The following is a 22,776-nucleotide window of genomic DNA, read 5'->3' on the forward strand; positions in this document are numbered from 1 at the left end:
CCGCTCCTTCTAAGCCTATGGCTGCCCCTAGTGTGAAGGAGAAGCCTATCCCCAAGTCTAGGGAGGAGGCTGGTACCAGCTTAGCTCTTAGGTCTGGCTCTAGGTTTGGTGCCCTATCTATTGAAGACGTTCATGAGCCTGTCCAGGGAGATGAGCTTATGGAACACAGTTTGCTGGGTCTGGAGTCTGTTGTGTCTTCTGAGCTAGTGGTTGATTCTGTTAATCCCCTTTTTGCTTCCAAGAATGAAGCTCAGGGGGGCCCCCTGGTTCAGGCGGCCCGAAAGATGAAGGAAACTAATGAGGGTAGTTCTTCTATTCTTACTGGTGGACCTGGAATTGGGAATCCAATGGGGGTTATTAAACCTGGCTTGAAAAAGCCAAAGGGCAAACAAAAAAGCATTCAGAATTCCTTGGCTTTTTCAGAGAAGAGGGGACCTGCGGGTACCTCGGTGAGGCTCTCAGGAGCCCCTAGTAAATACCTGGCTTAGGTAGGTTGGTGCGGTCAGTCTCCTCCTTTCTATGGACTTGTTGTGCTGGAATGTTAGGGGTGCGGCTAGCAAGGCTACCCGTATCCATATTAATGACCTAATTAAATAGTTTAACCCCTCGTGTTTTGCTTTACTGGAAACTAAGATTAGTGGAGAGAAAGCAGATGAGGTGGTTAATAAGTTTAAGAACTGGAGGTGTGTTAGTTCGGAGGCTACTGGCCGAGCTGGTGGGATCTGGCTTTTTTGGAGGCCAGATCGGATTCATTTTGATGTTATTAGTATCGATAAGCAGTTCATTCACTGTAAAGTGAGCATTTCTGGTATTACTCCCTTCTTGACTACCCTTGTGTATGCTGTTCCGATCTTAGTTAATCGCAAACGGCTGTGGGAGATCCTCTTTTCGATGAGTGGCAGCATCTCTGAGCCCTGGTTTATTGCGGGAGACTTTAATGATTTCGGCCTTATGAGTGACCAGAGAGGAGGTTCCAATCATTATGTTAATCGCTGTCTTCACCACAAAAATAATATGGATTTATGTGGGCTTTCCGACTTGGGGGCTTCGGGTCATAGATTCACTTCGAAACGCAATAGTACCTTTGTTCGTTTGGACAAGGTCTATGCTAATGTGGCTGCCCTGACTTCTTTCCCTGAGTGTTCTGTTTTAAATCTTCTGTTCCGTCATTCGGACCATTGCCTTATTTTGTTTAGACTTTTGAGAGGCAACCGGCCTAGGGGGAAGAGACCGTTCCAGTACCAGCTGGCGTGGGAGTCCCATCCTAAGTTTAAGGAGTTCGTCCAAGATAATTGGAAACCTCATTCGAATGTCCTACAAGCTTCTGAAGGGTTCAGGAAGAAGGTGCTTGGTTGGAATAAGAATGTCTTTGGGCACATTATTAGAAGAAAGAATAAGTTGTTAAAAAGGATGGAGGGCGTTCAGCGTAGGTTGGATGTGAGGTTTGATCACAGTTTAGATGTCCTCCTTAGAACCCTTCAGAAGGAGCTGGAAGCTGTGCTTAGGCAGGAGGAGCTTCTCTGGTTCCAGAAGTCTAGGAAATCCTGGATTATGGATGGGGATCGTAATACCAGGTACTTCCATCTGTCTACTATGATCAGGCGGCAGAGGAATAGAATTAAGGCTATCAAAGATTCTGATGGGGAGTGGGTGTATGAAGATGAGGTGATTCAGAATTTGGCTCTGGAGTTCTATAAGGAGCTTTTCAAAGAGGATCCTGTTCAGCTGGAGAGGGCTCACTCTATTGCTACCTTTCCTTTGATCAGTGAGGATATCAGTCAGAGTGCCTTTCTTCCTATTTCCCGAAAAGAGATTGACCATGCCATCTTCAGTATTGGGGCGTCTAAAGCGCCTGGTATTGATGGTCTTCCAGCTGGCTTCTACCACAAGCACTGGGGTGTTGTGAAGGAGGGTATCTATGAGTTTATCATAGGTGTGTTCAATAGGTCTAAGGATATTGAGCTGGTTAATAGAACTCTCCTGGTCCTTATTCCTAAAATTGATAAGCCTTCTTCCTTTTTGCATATGAGACCCATCAGTCTTTGTAATGTTCTTTACAAGACGATTACAAAAATTGTGGCTAATAGAATCCGTGGCATTCTTCCGGAGATCATTTGTCAGAATCAGGGTAGTTTTGTACCCGGTAGACAAATGATGGATAATGTGGTGATTGCCCAAGAAATGGCGCACACTATGAAGATTAGGAAATGGAAGAAACGCATTGTGGCTCTTAAGCTGGATTTGGAGAAGGCCTATGATCGCATCAACTGGAACTTCCTGATGGAGAGTCTGGAGAGAGCTAGGATCCCGGACAGTTGGAGAAATCTTATTAAGGTTTGTATTACTTCTCCTGTGTTTCAAGTTATGGTGAATGGGGATATGTCGGAGGAGTTCTCTCCGGGTCGGGGCATCCGTCAGGGTGATCCTATGAGTCCCTTCCTTTTCGTTATTGCTATGGAGAGGCTGTCCCACCTTATTCAAGATGCCATTGATATTGGGAGTTTCCACCCGGTACCCATCAACAGTTTCTGTCCCCAGGTGACCCACTTATTCTTTGCGGACGATGTCCTTATCTTTCTTGAAGGTAATGAGGAGCAGTTGAGTGTCATTATGGATATTCTGGATTGTTTTTTTTTTGGCCTCTGGTCAGAGACTTAATATCCAGAAATCTAGGATGATGTGCTCTAAGAATATGAATCCGAGAATTTGTAAAAGATTAAGTGATTTGTCTGGTATTCCTCTTACTAATTCTCTTGGGAAGTATCTGGGGATTCCTCTCCATAGTGAGAGAGTGTCTAAAGTTTCTTTTAAAGATACTTTGGACAAAGCCAATACGAGGTGTGCCACGTGGAAAGCCAAGATTGTCTCCCTCGCTGGCCGTCTGACTTTAATTCAATCTGTGAATTCCGTGCTCCCAACCACATCATGCAGGCTTGTCAGCTTCCGAATCCTGTGCTTAATGATCTTGATAAGATTAACCGAAGGTTCCTGTGGGGGGAAGCTGCGGAGGGAAGAAAGATCCACCTGGTGCCTTGGAGTGAGGTTTGTCAGCCCAAAGATTCAGGGGGTTTGGGCATTAGGAGAGCTAAGGATAATAATAAAGTTTTATTAATGAAACTCCTTTGGCGTATGTGGCAATGCCCCTCCTCTCTATGGGTTCGCCTTCTTTGTGGTAAGTATCGAAAAGATAAGATCTTTGGGGGCCCGAAAGAGAGAGTTATCAATTGTTCCTTCCTCTGGAAAGGGCTTAGCAACGTTTTTGCTGAGTTTTGCTCGGGGGTTGGTCTGGATGTGGGTAATGGTAAGTCCATAAGCTTCTGGTTTGATACCTGGATTGGGGATAAACCTTTAGTGGATGTGTGCACTTCCCCCCCGCCTAGTGATATCCAAAACTGGAGGTTAGCCGATGTGGTGGACTCTGAAGGGGACTGGGTTTGGCCTAAATTTGATTCTTTCTTTAGCCTTCAGACTCTCCTTAGAATTAGAGGAGTGAAGGTGAGTAATCAAGAGGAAGACATAGATAAGCATTGCTGGGCGCTGACTAACAATGGAGTCTATTCTTGCAAATCTGCCTTTGAAGCTTTTTCCCTTAACAGGACTGATAATCCCTCGGATATTTGGAAGACCATTTGGTCCCTTAAAATCCCCTACCGCATGAGGAGCTTCCTGTGGCTGGGCGTTAAAGACAGATTACTTACTAACTCAGATAGATACAGAAGGCATTTTGCGACCTCTGGAGCTTGCGGTAGATGTAGAGGCCATGTTGAATCGTTGTGCCACGCTCTTAGGGATTGCCCTAAGAGTGAAGAGGTTTGGAAGAAAATTCTCCCTCATCATACTTTCTCTTCCTTCATGTCCCATTCTGTGAACGACTGGTTCTCAGATGGTATTAGGGGAAAGTTATTGTCTTATATGGAGCATGGGGATATTTTCTTTGCCATTATCTGTCATCAAGTGTGAAAATGGAGGAACGAGGAGATTTTTGATAATAAAGCTGTGCTTTTGCCTAACTTAGCTGAGTTCTTCTTGAAGAAACTCTCCTCTATTATTGATAGTTTCAAAGGTGAGTCCCTTGCCAGATCTTCCCCGAGTAGTGATGTCCACCTCGTGAGCTGGAGCAGGCCGAGAGAGGGGGTTGTGAAGCTGAATACTGATGGTTCCTGCCTCAGTAATGGTAAGATTGCTGCCGGAGGTGTTCTTAGAGATGCGGGAGGCGCCTGGCTTTCTAGGTTTACCCAGAATTTGGGTTTGGGTTCTTCCTTCTCTGCGGAGCTCTGGGGCATTCTCTCTGGGATCCAGCTGGCGATTAGGCTAGGTGTTAAGAGGCTTTCTGTGGAGTCAGATAACTTGGAGGCCATCAATATGATTTTGGGTAGTCATGCCATGGGTCTTCATAGCCGCAACCTTATTAAAGCTATTAAGAGGCTTAGCCCCTCATTTGATATCCTTGAGTTCAGCCACATTTTCCGGGAGCAGAACCGTGTTGCAGATCACTTGGCGGCGGCAGGCCATGAGGGGGTGTTAGGTGTTTCTACCCTTACCGTTCCCCCTATTGCTCTTTCTCCTCTTCTTTTAGAGGATAGGATTGGGGTTAGCTTTCCTAGGCTAATCCCGGTGTAGTTGCTTGTTTTGCTTTGCTTTCCTTTCCTTTTCTACCAAAAAAATATATATATAAGACATTTTATAATATATATCAATTAATTTATAATTTAATATTTATTAAATTAAAAACCTAATATTTTTATATTATTTTCAAAGTTTCCAATAATATTCATTAGTTTAATTATTAAATTTTGATTTATATAATTTTGAATAGAAATATAATTTCTAAAAACGTAAATTTAGATTTATTAATTGACATTTACCACTAAAATATAGCTAGATGATATATTTATAATGTTATTAGTTTTTTTGGTAAATGAACAAAATAACATTTGTTTAAGTAAAGGGTAGTAATTAATTAGGAGTAAACATGTAATTCAAAAGAGGTAGAGCAATAAATTAATTGAAAAAACTCATAAAACTCGTTTTTTTAAAATTAGAAGTTTAAACCCAAAAACTATTTTAAATCTTTTTTCACCAAAATCACTATTAAAACCTTTCAAATGGTCAAACCTCTAATTTTACTCTAATACGATGGGATGACTCTTTGGCTTTTATACTTATCATTTTGTATCCCTTGTGTTTATCCTCATCCAAAACAGAAATTGAAAAATAGCAAACAACTTATCCTTTATATGCATACATAATATAATTGTCAAATCAGAAGCAAAACCTCCTCCATTATTTATCTATAGATATATAGCTGCAATGCAACATTATTGGTCACACAAAAGAATATTAAATTAAAATATTCTAAAGGGAGAATTTGTGTATTCTTGACAGATATTAATTTATTTGAAATCAACAATATCATAATAATGATTACTAAATTATATTGAAATTAGCCCATAATTGGTCACTTCAAGCATGGGATTACTGTAATTGGGTCCAACTAGATACCTATAAAATCTATAATTATAACAATAATATTTGGTTAAGGGAGCAAAGTAGAGTTGGGTTCCTTTCCAACCTATTTGCTGGAAATGCAAGAAACAAGTGGAAGAAGAAAAAAATAAAAATAAAAAAGTAGATTCCCACTTCACAATTCACATGTCATGTTTATATTTGTCATTTGTCTTGGCTTGCCTCTTTTCTTCATCCTACATTAATCATTTTTTCTTCATCATAATTTACTTACCCTAATTTGGTGGTTAGCTTAAATATAGAGATGATTTCTAGTAAAGGATATGAGACTAAGACAGACATTGAACCCAACGCAAAGATCTTGTCCCATTTACTAAGCTACTACTCTCGTCAGGATGAATCCAGAATCACTGACTAGTAGAGACAAACTATATATATATAATGTAAAAAAAAACAAAATGTAAAAGAAATCAATAACAGCATAAATTAAGGAAATAGCTTGATTGTTTTTGCGAGGCTTCTGGCCAGAAGGTTAACATCCAAAAGTCCCGTATGCTTTGTTCCAAAAATATGGACAATAGCTTGTGCAGAAGACTGAGTGAGCTCTCTGGCATACCTCTGACGAACTCTTTGGGGAAGTATCTTGGGGTTCCTCTTCACAGTGACAGGGTTTCCAAAGCCTCTTTCAAGGATATTTTGGACAAAACTAATGGTTTGTGTGCTAGCTGGAAAGCTAATTCTCTTTCCCTTGCAGGTCGCCTTACCTTGATCCAGTCAGTTAACTGCGCTGCTCCGAACCACATCATGCAGGCCTGTAAGCTTCCTGAGCCTGTCCTTAGTGACCTGGATAAGATAAATCGGCGTTTCCTGTGGGGTGAGTCTGGAGATGGGAGAAAGGTTCACCTGGTCCCGTGGAAGGAAGCTTGCCAGCCTAAAAACAGGGAGGGTCTTGGTATTAGGCAGGCAAAGGACAATAATAAAGTCCTGTTAATGAAAATTCTTTGGAGAATGTGGCAATGCCCCTCCTCCCTTTGGGTCCGTCTCTTGTGCGGGAAGTATCGGAAAGATAGAATCTTTGGTGGCCCGAAGGAGAGGGTTGTTAGCTGTTCCTTCCTCTGGAAAGGGCTCAGTGCCGTGTTTGCTGAATTCTGTACGGGGATTGTCCTGGAGGTGGGTAATGGTAGATCTATTAGCTTCTGGTATGACACCTGGATTGGTGATAAACCGCTGATTAATGTGTGTAATGCCCCTCCGTCGGCTGATCTCCTTTCCTGGAAAATTGCTGATGTGGTGGACTCGGGGGGAGACTGGATCTGGTCAAAGTTCGACTCTTTCTTTAGTCTGGAGACCCTTCTTAACATTAGAGGAGTGAAGATTAGCAATCAAGAGGAGGATAAGGATAGACATTGCTGGGCCTTGACGAATAATGGTACTTATTCTTGTAAATCGGCCTATGAAGCTTTTACCCCTAATAGGGCTGATCCTCCCTTGGAGATTTGGAAGTCCATATGGTCCCTCAAGATCCCTTACCGTATCAGGAGCTTCCTTTGGCTGGGTATCAAAGACAGGCTCCTTACGAATGCGGATAGGCATAGAAGGCACTTGACTGAGTCTAGTGCCTGTAGTAGATGCAGAGGCAATGTGGAAACCTTGTGCCATGCCTTGAGGGATTGCCCAAATAGTAAGAAGATCTGGGAAGGGATCCTCCCTCATCACATCCTCCCTTCCTTCATGGCCTTTTCTGAAAGGGACTGGTTCTCTCAAGGAGCCAAGGGGAACTTGCTGGCCAACATGGAGCACGGTGCCATCCTCTTTGCTATTACTTGTCACCAAATCTGGAAGTGGAGGAATGAAGAATTATTTGCGGGTAAGGCTGTCCTTATTCCTGATTTACTGTTTTTCTTCTCGAAGAAGCTCTTTGTTATTACTAAAAGCTTTGAAAGAGATTCCCTTGTTTGCCCCTCCCCGGATAAAGAGATCCTGCTAGTTGGCTGGAGTAAGCCTAGAGAAGGGTTTGCTAAGTTGAATACTGATGGCTCCTGCCTTAGCAATGGCAGAATTGCTGCTGGAGGAGTTCTTCGGGATGCTGGTGGCAATTGGATGGCGGGGTTTACCCATAACTTGGGGACGGGCTCCTCCTTTTCTGCGGAGCTCTGGGGTATCTTGTCAGGTATTAAACTCGCCATTCGCATGGGTGTTAAAAAGCTCTCGGTGGAATCTGATAATCTGGAGGCTATTAACAGGATTTCAGATAGCCAGGCTGTTTGTCTGAAGAGCCAGAATCTCATCAAAGCTAGTTTGAGGCTTCGTCCTGCCTTTGAGTATCTTAATTTCTCCCATATTTTTAGGGAGCAAAACCGCGTGGCGGATCGCTTAGCAGCTGCTGGGCATGGGAGAATGTTAGGTGTTTCTACCCTCTCTGTTCCTCCTTCTTTTCTTTTGCCTTCTCTCCTAGAGGATAGGATTGGGGTCAGGCTTCCTAGACTGATCCCGGTGTAGGTTTTTTGTTGGTTTTGTTTTTTTTCCTTTCCTTTCTTACCAAAAAAAAAAATAAATTAAGGAAATAAGGGCCAAATTTGACCTTAAAATATTTAAAATATGAAATGATCTAAATTTAATATAAACGATTTCAAGAAAGATCAATTTTATCCATACATTATCGAAAATTTGAAAATATTGGTTTTAACGGTACCAATTGAATTAAGTCTAAGATATTTAAGTGTCACTAGCATTTAGTTTATCGATAAAATTATTTGAAAAATTTGGTTTAACAGTTAAATAACAGTAAAACAACTTTTTCAAATTTGCATTAACGTAGAGCTAACATTGATCTGATTTGGAAACATTTGGGTTAAATTTACATCATTTTATAAGCTAAGGCTAAATATGCATTTATTAAAAAATATTAGGTCAATTTATCCCTAAATTAAGCTATAAATAATTTTAGAGACATGGAACCTTATATACATTTTTTAAAGAAAGTTAGCCTTGTAATTAATTTATAAATAATGAATAAACAAAATAAACTCTCACAACAACTATCTCCATCATGTATATTATGTGTATGCTCGGTTTGTATAAAAATTTATTTATCCATTAAAAAGTTATTAAAATGTACAATATTAATTATGGTGTTTTTTTTATGGAATATTAATTATGGTGTTAAGTGGGTATATTATCAGTTTGATTGGGTCTTTAATGTCACCATCATTAGTTTACATCTTATCCATTGGACTGCTAGAGTTAAGAAAGACCTAGGAAATAGATTTTTTAACTTTGATTTCTACTACCAAATGACGCGGTTCCACTTAAGTGGAACGGTGTCGTTTGTATTGCAAAAATAGAAAAGAAAATTTAAATCTATCCAATACCTATTTTTCTTTAATGTAAGCAAAGTTTCTCTTTACCAGCAACAATAGAGTTTGGGGGCAAACACCAAAGATGAAAAATTGTATACATGGGGTTTTAGATCTTTTTAGATCTCAGTGGGAACAAGTGCCCCCATTGCCCCCACTGTAGATCCGCCCCAGCCTCTCGTAGTTAGTAAGATGCGAGGACTGCAACGAGATAAGCAAACACAGCAGTGGTATTTAGACATTCCTCTACCCATCAAGTCATGATTATAAATAGTGAGACCCTTACAATGGTAAGAGGCCAGCTTTTTTCTTCTCTTTACATTTCTTATTACATTTCACTGCTCCATTACTAACTTGATCGTCAGAGAGTTTTTGAGGGACCGCTTCCGGCGCATGTACATAAGCCAATTTCACCAGGAGTCATTCGATCCCAACTACTCATCATTTGGTGCGTTGAGCATGGAATGGTCACTTAAAACCCCTTCAAAATCATCTGAAAAGTACATTATGGTAGAGACACCTCCCTCTCCCACCAAGAAAATGTTTGGCACCAACCAGCCTCACGAACAAAGGGAAATCGAGACAAGCACGAATGTCCTAATCTTTAAGGACATGGTGACAGTGGCAATAGCCTCAGAAGATGAATCTCAATACTCCATGGTGAAACTCACGAAAACGGTGCATGAGTTCCAGACAGCCTAGACGTGGCAGGCTAAAGCACAAAAGCAAATAATCGTCAGCCAAAAAACCATGTAGGAAGACAATAGGAGAATCTAGGAGTTGCTCCAAGAAAAAAAATCCTCCTTAACAAGAGGCCACCCCCATGACAATGGGCAGAACCAATATTCTCCTCATGAGAGAACCACCCTCAATTACGGCGACCATCACTCTTTAAACAATCATGGCCACATGAAAGGAACCCTCCGAGCAAGGAGAGGACTGGGAAGTCCAGTTCTAACCATTCCTCGACCCAAAAGCCCTAGACAGGGCCATGGGGGGCTATATTACATCAAGCAAGACCATTATCGTCCAACGAATCATAGAGGCCAACTTTCTTTGAAATTGGGAAAACACATCGTCTCCCCTCATACACTGGAATCGAGGATCCCAATAAACACTATGCAATCTTCATGAGCATGATCAACCTTTACTCTAAAGAAGATCATGCAATGTGCAAATTTTTCTCAACAACACTAGTCGGTGTCGCTAAAAAATGGTATAGAGGGTTACAACCTGAGTCCATCAACTCATTTAACTTGCTCAAAGATTTATTCGTCGCTCATTTCTTCGACGTGGTTAAGGCCAAAAGGACTAGTTCCAACCTCAACGACGTTAAGCAATGCTCAATCGAGCTCTTGAGGGGGTACCTAACGTGTTTTCACCACATGTCATCTCATGTAAAATCTATGAATGTGGAAGTGGCCATCGACACCCTGTCAAAAGGGAAAACCTTCCAACCCCTTAAACAAAGCTGCTATACTAACCCACCCACCCCCTGACCATCCACCAGTCAATAATTAAATGAGTAAAAAGAATCCTTGCTCTCAGTTAGCGCATACTCCACCACTGTCACTTTGATGGCCTCAAGATCTTGCTGGGTGAGACCTCTCTTTGTAGATACTTGCTTAAACCATTCCTCTTACAACCCTCTAAATGGGAAGGTCATGATGTCGAGTACATAAACCACCCGCTCTCCAGATAATCCCCAGTCAGCTCATCGCAATCTTGTTGGGGTTCATATGTCACCTCGCCCAGCCATTCCATCAAGGCATGCTTTAACATAGTCAAATCCATTTGCACAAGCCAGGTGCTTAAACAAGTGGGATTTTCATTCCTGTTCACTTCAAAGGGAAACACAAGGTCTGTTATCTTCACCCTAAACTATCGATATCTCCACTCAGGGGTTTTTGAGCTAAGCCCCCCAAGGAACTTCAAGTGTGGAAGTGCAAAACTCACATGTTGTGAGTTCTTCACATGCAGGGGTATAAAGAAGTGTCAAAAGACCAACCTAGTCAGTTGGAAGCCAACTTTCTGACACATCAAATACATCGCCACCATTAACCTCCACATGTTGCCAGTTATTCGGGTTGTAACCAAGTTGAACTCTCTCAGCACCTCAATAAAAAGGGCACCGATGGGAACCTCATACCCACATCCAACTAATCCTCATAGTTAAACATCTCGTTACACTCGCAGTGATCATTCACTTCTCATCCTTAGTGGTGGCAGCTAGGATCAACGGTCAGACCAATTTGTCAATAGTCTTGATCGCCCCTAAATCTTTCATAATAATTATACTATAAATCCTCTACTCTTTTCGACTTCAATGTCTGCAGCCTTGGGAAAGGATCATACCTTAGTCCAGCCGACTTGATATTTCTTCCTTGTCCTCGAGGCCACATTAGTTTTTTCAGATGGAATAATATGGTCGCAGCACCTAACTCATAATCTCTATACACGTCGGGTATCCTGACCATCACCACCCACTGATTTTCATGAACGACACCTCCACCAGGACACTGCAGAACTAATGATAGATTAGGCTTATGTTTCTTCTTTTTCTTCCTACTTGTTTCCTTTCAGGTCGATAGAATCTCTGGATCCTCTATCCTTTAATCTGATAGCATGTGCTCAACCTCCTCCACTTCCACATCCGCTTGGGGACTCATTGAACTAGAAAATTCTTCGATGGACATCCTACTCTAACAAACCCTCACCTAAAGGCTTCTAGCAGAAGAAAAATGGGTGTAGATAGTTATTGGAAAGAATAGAAATAAATGCAGATAAAAGGGGAAGACTGGCCTTAAACTTACTGTGAAAAACACAAATTCCTCCTCACTAGAAAATTCATGAACAACGAAAAAGCTCAAAGGAAAGAAGCAGGAAGCAAGGAAGAAGAAGCAAACCAAGCAGCCTAAAATTTCCCTTTCCCTATTTATAACAGGAAAGGTAAGATTAACCGTTGTTTTACCAAATGCAGGCGCTGACATTGGGGAGACAAAAGCAATCATGACACACCACGACTAACACATCCATCAAATGCCCCATTTATGTTATAATAACAGCTTAGCCACCAAAAAATGCATAACGCACATATACAAGGACTATATCATTCACGTATACAAAGAGACAAGTAGCTGTATTTGTATCCTTTTTTTATAAACAAGGAGTGATAAAAAAAAGACTATAAATATCTAAAATCACATAAAGAGGTAGTAAGTTTGGCATTCCATTGTTGACTTGCTTATTGCAAACCATATAAACGCTTAATTATCTTACAAACTTTGTTTGGCCGGTCTACTTTGAAACTAGGTGGAAATTCCATATATATGTCCTCTATAAGATCCTAATGGAGAAAAACGTTGTTCACATCTAGCTGAAAGTGTCCCCAACCTTTGATTGCAGCAACTGCTAGCAACAACATTATTGTTTGCATCTTGACTATTGGTGAGAAGGCATTAAGATAATCAACGCCTTTAGTTTGAGCATAGCCTTTGGCTACCAGTCTTGCGTTATAGCGCTAAAAAACTACCATATGTCTTAAATTTCAATTTAAAAACACAATGGCACCTTATGGTTGGTTTTGCAGGTGGTAAATCCACTAATTGCCATGTATTTGTTTGCTCTAAAACCTTAATTTCTACTTCCATTGCTTCTTGTCAACAAAGGAACTTCACAGTATGCTGATATGTTTTAAGCTCTTCTTGCACTGTAAATGTCATGGAATATGTCTTTTGTGCTACAAAAGAAAACTTATCATAAGATAAAATAGTGGATAAATAATACTTTGGTTGTGTAGATGAAAGAATAGTGGAGTCATTCTTTAGAATTATCATTCATTATTTATCTGTATTGATCTTATAAAATATTGTTGGAAAAATCTAATGGAGTAGAATACAATGACATATTTATTGTTATTAAAAACTTCATCTATACATCATATATTCAAACCCCAAGTTGATAAATAATCATGCCAAAATTTCCAACCAAATGCAGGTGGCAAAGGGTGTAGGGGCATCTCTGGCCGTCGAGAACCACTCCTTATAGGAGGTGATTTTGCACATGTCAACCATTTCATTCACGGGGTGCTAATTGCAGCCTCAACAGATGAAATATATGTTTTTATCTCATCTAAAGCTAAAGTGTCGTTTTGGTTTGGGTAGGGATAAAAAAAAACAATTAATCCCATCTCATATGAACTAGGTTTTTTATATATATATATACATTTCAAACAGTTAGAGAACGACTCTAGTACTATCTGGATCTAAAATTGCTACATGTTAGGAACATTGATGACAAAATTTTACCACTTACGATGTTTTGAATCTTCATTCTACGATTTTAATAAGTCTAAATCTAACGGTGAATGATCAAATACTACATGGTCATTAAGGTCCATGCGGTCAAAACTCTACACTTATATGTATATACGAGCCAGCCATGTTCACATGCACCTTATTTGGTCATTCACCGTTAGATCTAGGCTTATTAAATTCAAACTTTAGGATGATTTGCTAATGGTGAATGACCAAATACTACATGGTTATTAAAGTCCAGGTGATCAAACCCGTATACGAACACTCCTCTAAAAATATTAAAGAGCAGTTTAGATCTCATTCTTTAAATTAATTTTTGGCACTTAAAAAATAGCATTATTTGCAGCCGGCAAGTGATGGATAGATTTGGTTGACGGCATGATCAAGATGATTATTGTATGTTTAAAAATGGTAGATTTTCCATTAAATATGATGTTAATAATGATTAATTAGCAGTTAATTTTGTGGAGAAAATGACGCAACCTTGTACATATTTGGTACCTTAGTTGTTGTCATTTGTATTTGTTGTCGTTCCTATATCAATAAAAATCCTATTTGAAGCTGTACCGACCATTTTTTGTTATTTATATTAATTTTGCATTATCAATCATGTCTATGCTAACTCCCTATTTTTATATTAAAATAAAATAAAATAGCCACTTGATTGATTATAAGAATTAATATTTGGCTAATAAAATAAAATGAGTTCTACGTTCATGGAAAGCTACCTGCAATAATGCAACTTACATTTCAATTATATATTCCTTTATTTCTTCACGAGTGAAATATTCTTCATTTTCATGAATTTCGATATGACAACTTGTGAATATAATTAAGGACAAGTATAAGGATAAGGATCAATTTTGTTGTTTTCTTACTTTTTTTTCCGTATATTTTCTTTTAAGTCGGTGTTTATATATTTTATTGGTTCTTTTTATCTGTTTAAATTGTATCTGCTTTTTATTATTCTGCTATTTATACATTTTTTGGATTTAGCAAGAGCGGAAACGGTTTATTTTATCCGTGAATCAATATATCTACGTGGTTGTAACAAAAGAAATAACTCAGATCCGAATGTTCGGAAATGCCTAAATGATGAAGATTCGATTGCAATTGCTTTTCTGCGGATTTTTGAATTTTAATAAAGTATATGTTTTATTATTTCTCTGTGTGTTTTATACCTTTTATGGTTTTATGTTCTTTGTAGTTGTTTTCATCTCATTGTGGATTTTGTAAGGTTTTTTACCTTTATTTTTTTTTAACCATTTTTACCTTTATTGTTTATTGTTATACTTGTTTTCATCATATCTAATGTAGATATAAACATTCTCGTAAAAAAAATATTTCAATGTATTTTACAAAATGGTTAAATATTGATTCTATAGCAACTCAATTTTACTATTTGTTCGAATTTTTTATTAAAAAAATCAAATAGTAATAATTACCGATAGATTTTGATTTATTAGTATTTATTTGAAAATAGTAAAATTGAGTTGAAATTTTAGTATAGGGTAAATAAACATTGGATAATTTTGTAAAATACATATTTAGTTTAATTTTTTTATCTATTTTTTTGCATATTTTATAACAAAAAAATCTGGGTCATATATATTTTTTGAAGAATATATATTTAGTTAGGAAGAAAGAAGTAGGTAAGAAGGATGAAAGAATAGAAGGACTTTGATAAATAAAATTAAATAAGTATTTAATTTTGGGTGAAATTTATTTAATGGAACCATGAGAAATGACAAAGGAGTGGATAAAGGATAATTCATGCTTTCACGGGCTCTTTAAAACAAACAAAAGAAATGAAAGGATCATCTAAAATCCACATCCACTCATTTCTTTTTTTTTTTTTTAATGCATACATCATTTTATAGATACGAAAACATCAAGTACAACAAGAAAATTAAGGAATAAAACCTTACATAAGTACATGTTATACCTATTACAAAATCCATAAAGGTAAGAAAACGACTATAACGAGCAAAATAAACCATTAAAGGTACAGATAAAACAAACACTAGATGAAATATATACTTCTTCAAATACCCAATTTGCAGAAAAACACATGTATTTCCCATCTTCAGCATTTAAACTCTTCTGAATCTTCGGATCTAAATCATTTCTTTTGCAATCACGTAGATGTAGTGATCTACGTATAAGATTTACCATTTCTGCTCTTGCTAAACCAGAAAAAAGTTATCAATGAAAAGATACCAAACAACAAATGCAATTCAAGCGGAATAAGGGATTTGGTAAAATATATGCAATTCAACTATAATTTATTGAACAAAGAAGAAGAAAAATTAAACAACAGAACGGTGCAAGGAGGAAAAAGGAAGATAATCTTCCTTCTTCCTCCTTAAATAGAAGATTACAACTTGAAAAAGAAGAAAAATTCAATCAACAGAAAAATTAATGGATGAAATTGATGAAAAATTGATGAAAATGGGAGAGAAGGGGAAGGAGCAGTTAGAGAATTTTTTTTGGGAGAGAGAGAGAAGAGAACGGTCACTCATTTCCTTCTCTTACCAAAAGGAATTAACAATTCACCTAGATATTTTTATTATCAATTTCAAATGAAATATAATTTTTATAACCTTATCAATACGAGATAAGATATCAAAATAGGACTATGATTTTTTTTGGAAAGTATCAATTTCGATTCCACGTATAAAATAACACCAATATGTGCTTAACGTTTAAAAAATGGTATCAATTTAGGCATCGATAACGGATTGAACACGTCATTCATATTACTCCGCTAAGTTCTGATTTCTCCCTCCACGTGCAATTGACAGAACTTAACGGAATAATATTAATGAAGTGCCTCGTTCCGTTATCGATGCTTAAATTGACACAATTTTTTAAACGTTAAGCCTATATTTGTGTTATTTTGTATGTGAAACCTAAATTGATACTTCCCAAAAAAATCATAAGCCTATTTTGATACCTTATCCCTATCAATATAGGTGTCACTATTTTAGGCAGCTAGGAATATCTAGCGTATTAGAAGTCATCGGATTCAACTAAATAGAGATATTTTCGTGCCTCTAACATGTGGACCAATGGAAAGATCTTCAAGTTCGACCCAGTATACATCACGTCAGATTCGTCTAGAATCAAGGAAGTCCAAAACGAGTGGGATGTGACTTACCTAAATTACGTCTAATTGTCTTTCGATAAATCTAATACCAGTGATTCCCTATAAACTACTCCTAGAAATCACATAGTAAGATACATATATTATCTACCATTACTCTCAAGTGCTTAATACTTCATCATATACATCACGAGTAAATTACACACATGGCCACTGAACTTTAATCATTGTCACGGTATGATCACTAAACTTCAAAATATAATATAAAAGTCACTCAACTTTACACTTTTTAACGTTATGGCTACTAAATTTTAATCAATACCTCAAAACGACCATTGACGGTCTCAAAATATAAAAAATTCAAGAATTGATGATATTCTAAACAACTTTAATTATTCAAAATTTTCGGTTTAAAGTCATTTAGGTGTTGTTTCGTTAGGAGAGAGAGTGTGCGTTCTTAGAGAGAAAACTTCAGAAATTGTGACTTAGAAAAATAAAATATATGGTTGCATGGTAAATGTCGTTCTCAACAATTTTATTTGAACATTTTCATTTTGAAGTCGTTAATGATTATTTTGAAGCGTTACTTAAAGTTTAGTGGTCATAATGTTAGAAATTGTAAAGTTGAGTGACTTTTATGTTACATTTTAAAGTTTAATAGTCATGCCGTGAAAATTAGTAAATTTCAGTGGCCATGTGTGTAATCAGGGATGGAGCCATAAGGGGCGGGGAGAGTCGGCCGACCATCCGTCCCCGCCGAAAAACCCCACATTTAATTTTTTGAAGTAGCATTTAATTTTTTTTTACATGGTCTAACCCCCTGACGTTTAGATCTTGGCTCTGTCATTGGATATAATTCACCTTATACATCACTAACTTAAACGTCAGAGTGAGGTCGTCAATCATCGGTTTTACTCTGACCATCTTTCTATCTTAGCTCAAGCACCGAAAAAAATCCGTTGAGTCATCCAAGTATCATCTCACATAATCACAAAGTATCCTAATTTATTTGTCCATAGTAACAAAAAAGATAAGTAAAGAGTAGTTAGTTTTGGAGCAGTGAAAGTGAAAGTGAAAGTAAAAGACAAGAAGCAATGAAGACAAAAGATGATGGAGGAAGAATAGATTTAAAGTGACATAAATGAAAAATGGACCAAATTGTAAATGAAGAAACACCCCCTTACCCTTACCACTAAATCTCACCAAGAACAACATTCAATCATGTGGGCCTTTCTAATAACATCACCAGAAAAATTATCAATTTGTGGGTTCCACCCTAGATAAATAAGACATTTTCTCAATCAGGGAGTGGACTATGATCCTGAATCATAAGCTTCAACAAACTTGTTAAGGATCATCAATATTTTAATATCATTATCACATTATTACTTTTCTACTTTTATCTTTTACATCTTAGTAGTAAAAATTCTTCAATTAACAAAATTACTTCGCTGTGTCAAATTTTAGACTACAGCAAGTAGCGGAAGGTCTGTCAACCCGAAATTTTATTTAGGCTTAATACATACGTAGTTCCTAAACTCATCTATTTTCTTCATTTTATCCCCTAAACTTAAGGACTTGATTGGATGAGGGGTAGGGAAGGGTTAATAAAGGAAGGGTAGAGAAGGGTAGGGAAAGATAAGGAAAGGAAAAGAATGGTAATTTCTAACCCTTCCAAACCCACCAAATTGGAGGGTTGAAAATTGGATGAAATTTTTTAAAAAGAAACCCTTCAAAACCCCTCCAAACCCTTACCATTCTAATTTTTTTGTGTTCCAAACATGGGTTTGTAGAAACCCTTACTAACCCTTCCCCTCCCAAACAAGGGTTTCTATCAACCCTTACTAACCCTTCCCTTATTAACCCCTCTAAACCCTCCATCCAATCAAGCCCAAAGGGATAACCTATTGACCCCTAAACTTCCAAAAAACCACCCAATTTACCCCTCTTCTCTGATGTGGCGCCGATCTGGCAAAATACAAAGCTGCAATAATCCAAGCGTCATGTCGGAGAGGAGAGGTAAATTGGGTGACTTTTTGAAAGTTTAGGGAATCAATAGGTTATCCTTTAAGTTTAGGGGGTAAAATGAAAAAAAATGACAAATTCAAAGGCTACGTATATATTAAGCCTTTTATGTATTTATAGAAATTTTTCTACTAAATATAAGATATCCGTTGGTAATTTCATTATTTTCAAAATTTGAGATATTTGAGACACTACGGATTTGCCGACAGAATTGATATCCAAAAGCTTAATTGAGCCTGAAAATAATATATTGATACATATATATAAGGAAACCTCTTCCAATAGTGTTTTATGGGGTAAAGACCGTTTAACTTCAAAACTTAATATAAAAATCACTTAACTTTATCTTTTCATAATACTATGGCCAATTAATGAAAATAAATAGTCTCAAAATGAAAAAATTTCTATAAATTAAAGTTGTTTAGAATCATATTTAGCACTAAACCATGTTTTCGAATTTCAAAATCACAATTCTTTGAATTTTATTTCTCTAAACAATTATTTTATCTTTCCTAACCAAATGACACTTAAATGACCTTAAACTAGAAAGTTCAAGACTTAAGGCTTGTTTGTTTTACCTACTGTTTGATGATGTTGTTTGCTGTTATGGTTTGCTGTTAGAAAAAACTGTTTTTCAAGCAGGGATTCCCTGTTTTTTAAAATGATACTTTTCAGGTGTAAAAGACAGATAAGAGATCATTAACCAAACATCTAAAAATCTCCATTTTGAAGTAAAAAGGCAAACAAGAACATGAAAATGAGCAACCAAACACTCCTTTAATCTTACTTAGAATATCATTTTCATCGGTCCTACAAACAATGAAGAATACATTTCTATTATGGTGATCAAGGTTGAGTGGTTTTATATTAAGTTTTGAAATTGAATGATCATAAGTGGTCATAGATGTAGTTTATCCGTGTGTGTTTTCCATCCATAAGATTATAAACACAAAAATGTTTGTTTAAGGGATTAGTCTCTTATTTGCTGTTGTTGTTACAGTTTGCTATTGAAAAAACAGTAATTTTTTGATTTTGAAAAAAAAAACTATTTTTCATATATAAAAATATAAACAGTAGTTCTCGAATCAAACACCTAAAACACTCGCTATTTGACATAGTATTTGACATAGATTAGAGTAACATGATTTGATTAAAAATGTAGGTAGGAGGATGAAGTACAAATAAAATAATAATAAAAGAGGGGATAAGCATGGGGAAGTGAAGTGAAGTTCCAACCTAAAAAAGGAACATTTGGGGTCCTTTGCCATGTTGTTGGGTGTCACTGTTTATACATACCCGTCTGTCTCTTCAAACTATAGTGCCTTGTTTTTATACTATCCATAGAATATACTACTTTTATTTAATACTAAATAACTTTGTAATTGGTTCAATTAAAACACATTAAATTATTAGTCAATAAAGCTCATCATCTCTTCTCTTATCTCAGATTCTGTTCCTGTTACTGTGCTGTGGTGGTGTCTGATTGGGAACCAAAAAGATTATTTTAAAAGCTGCTTTTTCCTCCCTTTCTTTTAAGTTTCACAGCATCTTCATAAAGATGTATCCAATGTTCACTCAACCTCATAACAACAACAAATTTTGACTTGTATTTCACACCCAAAAACAAATTTCTCCTCTTTTTTCAAACAAAAGACTTCACTTTACCTTCATAAAGAGGACTCAAAGCAGTATCTGCAAGCACTTCTTAATTAAAGTCTATAAAAAAACAAAAGGGTTAGAATAAAATTAGCATTTCCACGTTTCGTGTCCGTGACCGTTTATAGCAGAACAGTGAGCGATTTGGACATTAAATTTACGGATCTAATAGATCACTCTAATCACTACTTTAAGTTCAGGGAGCTAACGAGACATCTATAAAGTTCGGGGGGACCAATTAGATGATCTAGACAAAGGGGGCAGAGAAAATTAAAGTAGATTAGAAGCATTCATTAGAAAGAGATTAACAGAGAAAATAGTGTAAAGAGTAATAATAGATAGGAGACTTTTTGACAAAGAGAAAAAGTTAGGAGAAGCTAAAAAGCTCTTAATTCTTCTCTCTTTTATAAGATAACAGTAAGTAAAGTACTAATCTTTTTTTATCCAAAAAGATAATATTTATACAGAGAAACAGAACAGATCAAAAACTCTTTTTTTATTTGACCATAATCAAGATAGAGAAGGGCACAAACATTGTTGATTTGAATCAGATCAAAGGCTACACAGTTGTTACAATTGGCATAAATTTTGAGCCAATTATTTGTCTAGAGAAGCAATTGTAAGCAAAGAAAAGAAAGAACTAAAGACATACAAAAAAAAGGGGTTACATGCAGATTCTAATAGGCAGATTGTGAATGGAATTCTTCTTCTTTTCTTTCCCCACCATGAAAAGAATGAACTTTTTTTTAAAAGTTTATGTTGTATAAAATCTATATAAAAATGGGGTTCTTGTTCTTCTATGCAGGTCTATGTCTCTTGTGGCCAGCTTTGGCATCAGATTTCAAAGCCCCACTTGAATCCCCTTCAGAGGAAACATCAATGGATTTTGTAAAAGAAGTTGAAAGATCAGCATAAAGGTCAACCACTCTTCTTATATTATTATTCAGTTCCCTAATCAGACCCACATTTCTGCTCAGATTGTCAGGAATTTTTGATTCATGATTCTGATTTATCTCATTAATTAGCAACCTGTTTTGATCCAATATGTTTTGAACCTGAACAAAATTCTTCTGAAAAGTCTGCAATATCTTCCCATCTATCTGTTGTGTTCCATTTCCAAGCCCCCCTGAGTATGTGTCTCCCAGTCCCTCCATTCTTCTATTTCAACTTCTCCAACAATTTCAAATCAGAACCAGTCCTGCATCAAGAACACAAGATGAGACAATGTATCTATTCTTTCCATTATAAATACAAACCCCCAATTCTCAATACACTAAAACACTAGAGAAAACATGAATTGTTTAAGGGATTTTTGTGCATATGAGACAAGAATATGTGATAGAAATCATGACTCCAATGGGTTCCACTTCTTTTTTTAATTTGTAGAGATGGATCTCTAAGAAAGAAAGAAAGAAGCAATTATGATTATTATTATTGATGAAAATGTGAAAAAGCAGATCCCATTTTCCATAAAAGGAAAAGCTTTTATCTTTAATGTACTGATAAAATACCCCATCCATCCATGAGAATCTCAAAGGGAAGATGAGTGTACCAGAACAGACAACATCATTCATTCATTCATTCATCCTCCACCACAATATGCAAAAGCTCAAAACAAGTTCAACAAAATCCGAATATTTTTCACTTTAATTTTAGGAATTCAAATGTTGAAAAACAAAACAGTACTTTGAAAGTTGCAGTTGTGGAATGGAAGAATAATTCCCAAAATAGGAAAATAAAGACAACTCAGTTACCATATGAAGATCTTCAAAGGCAACAAATTTCCATGAGAAAACTAAAATTAATTAAACTATTCAGAAATTGGATTAAACAAAAACAGGGAGAAGGAAGATAAAATCAAAGGAACCCAGCAACATAAAAATGAAAGCTTGTTTGAATTAAATAGTGAATTTAGTACCTTGAAAATCTGGAACATTATATTGAGGGGATTCCCGAGGAAGAGTGGGGGGAAGAAAAGATCGGCGATTTAATTTTGAAAGTGAATCTCAAACTCTCTGTGTTTTTGTGAATTATGAGAATTTTAGGAGAGAGAGAGAGAAAGAAAGTGAGGAGAAGAAGATGAAAGAAAGAAGAGAGAGAAAGAATATGTAGATTTGACAGTCACGCTCCGACCCCTCTCTGTCTCTATAATATTTGTTTACCTTTCTCTCTCTCTATATAATATATTTAATTTAATTTCCCATTTTCTGTTCTTTATTATTATGTAATTAAAAGTGTGTAATTTTACTCTTTGCTTTGCTCAGATCCAAGGTATGATTTCATTTGTTGTTTAATTATTGAGCACGTGGCATGTGATTCAGGATGTAATGTTCATATCGTGAGACCCACCTTTTTTTTATTTTCCTATTATTAACTTTTTATGGGGTTTTTTTTATATTAGCTACTTAATAGTTTGTGTTTATCTGATAAGAAAATTTTATTATGATTTATAAATAATAGTAATGTATTAATTGTATATAAATCTCCTTTTCATTAGTAGAATCCATTACCATAGATATTAAGATATTCTTACCAATTATATATATTGTTAAATTAATTTTTTTAAATCATTTTAATTTTGAAGAATGAATTATGATCAATTAAAATCTTCAATAATGTTGAGATTTGGATGGCATATTAGACAAGAACCGCCACGCGATGGGCCAAATTGCGCTGGACTACTTCAAACAGCTCTTCTCGGTTTCTAGGAATCAGCTAAGCGAGATTTTATCTGTAATGTCACGGATTGTAACAGGGGAAGCAAATATGGCACTAACTGCCCCGTTTGTAATTGAAGAATTCAGAAGTGCAGTCTTTCAAATGTAGGCGGGTAAATCGCCGGGTCCTGACG

The 22,776-nt window shown here is 36.7% G+C and overlaps 1 protein-coding gene across 1 annotated transcript; it reads right to left on the reverse strand.

Moving 5' to 3' along the window:
• Positions 1-20,441: 20,441 nt before the first annotated feature.
• LOC136201905 (protein ELF4-LIKE 3) lies at positions 20,442-22,075 on the reverse strand. Its single transcript, XM_065992284.1, has 2 exons — positions 21,844-22,075; positions 20,442-21,123 (listed from the first exon to the last, which is right to left on the reverse strand). Exon 2 carries the CDS (start codon positions 21,077-21,079, stop codon positions 20,723-20,725), a length of 357 nt encoding a protein of 118 aa, XP_065848356.1. The 5' UTR covers positions 21,080-21,123; positions 21,844-22,075; the 3' UTR covers positions 20,442-20,722.
• Positions 22,076-22,776: the final 701 nt, after the last annotated feature.

Source organism: Euphorbia lathyris, chromosome 8, assembly GCF_963576675.1.
Source record: "Euphorbia lathyris chromosome 8, ddEupLath1.1, whole genome shotgun sequence".
Lineage (NCBI taxonomy): Eukaryota > Viridiplantae > Streptophyta > Magnoliopsida > Malpighiales > Euphorbiaceae > Euphorbia > Euphorbia lathyris.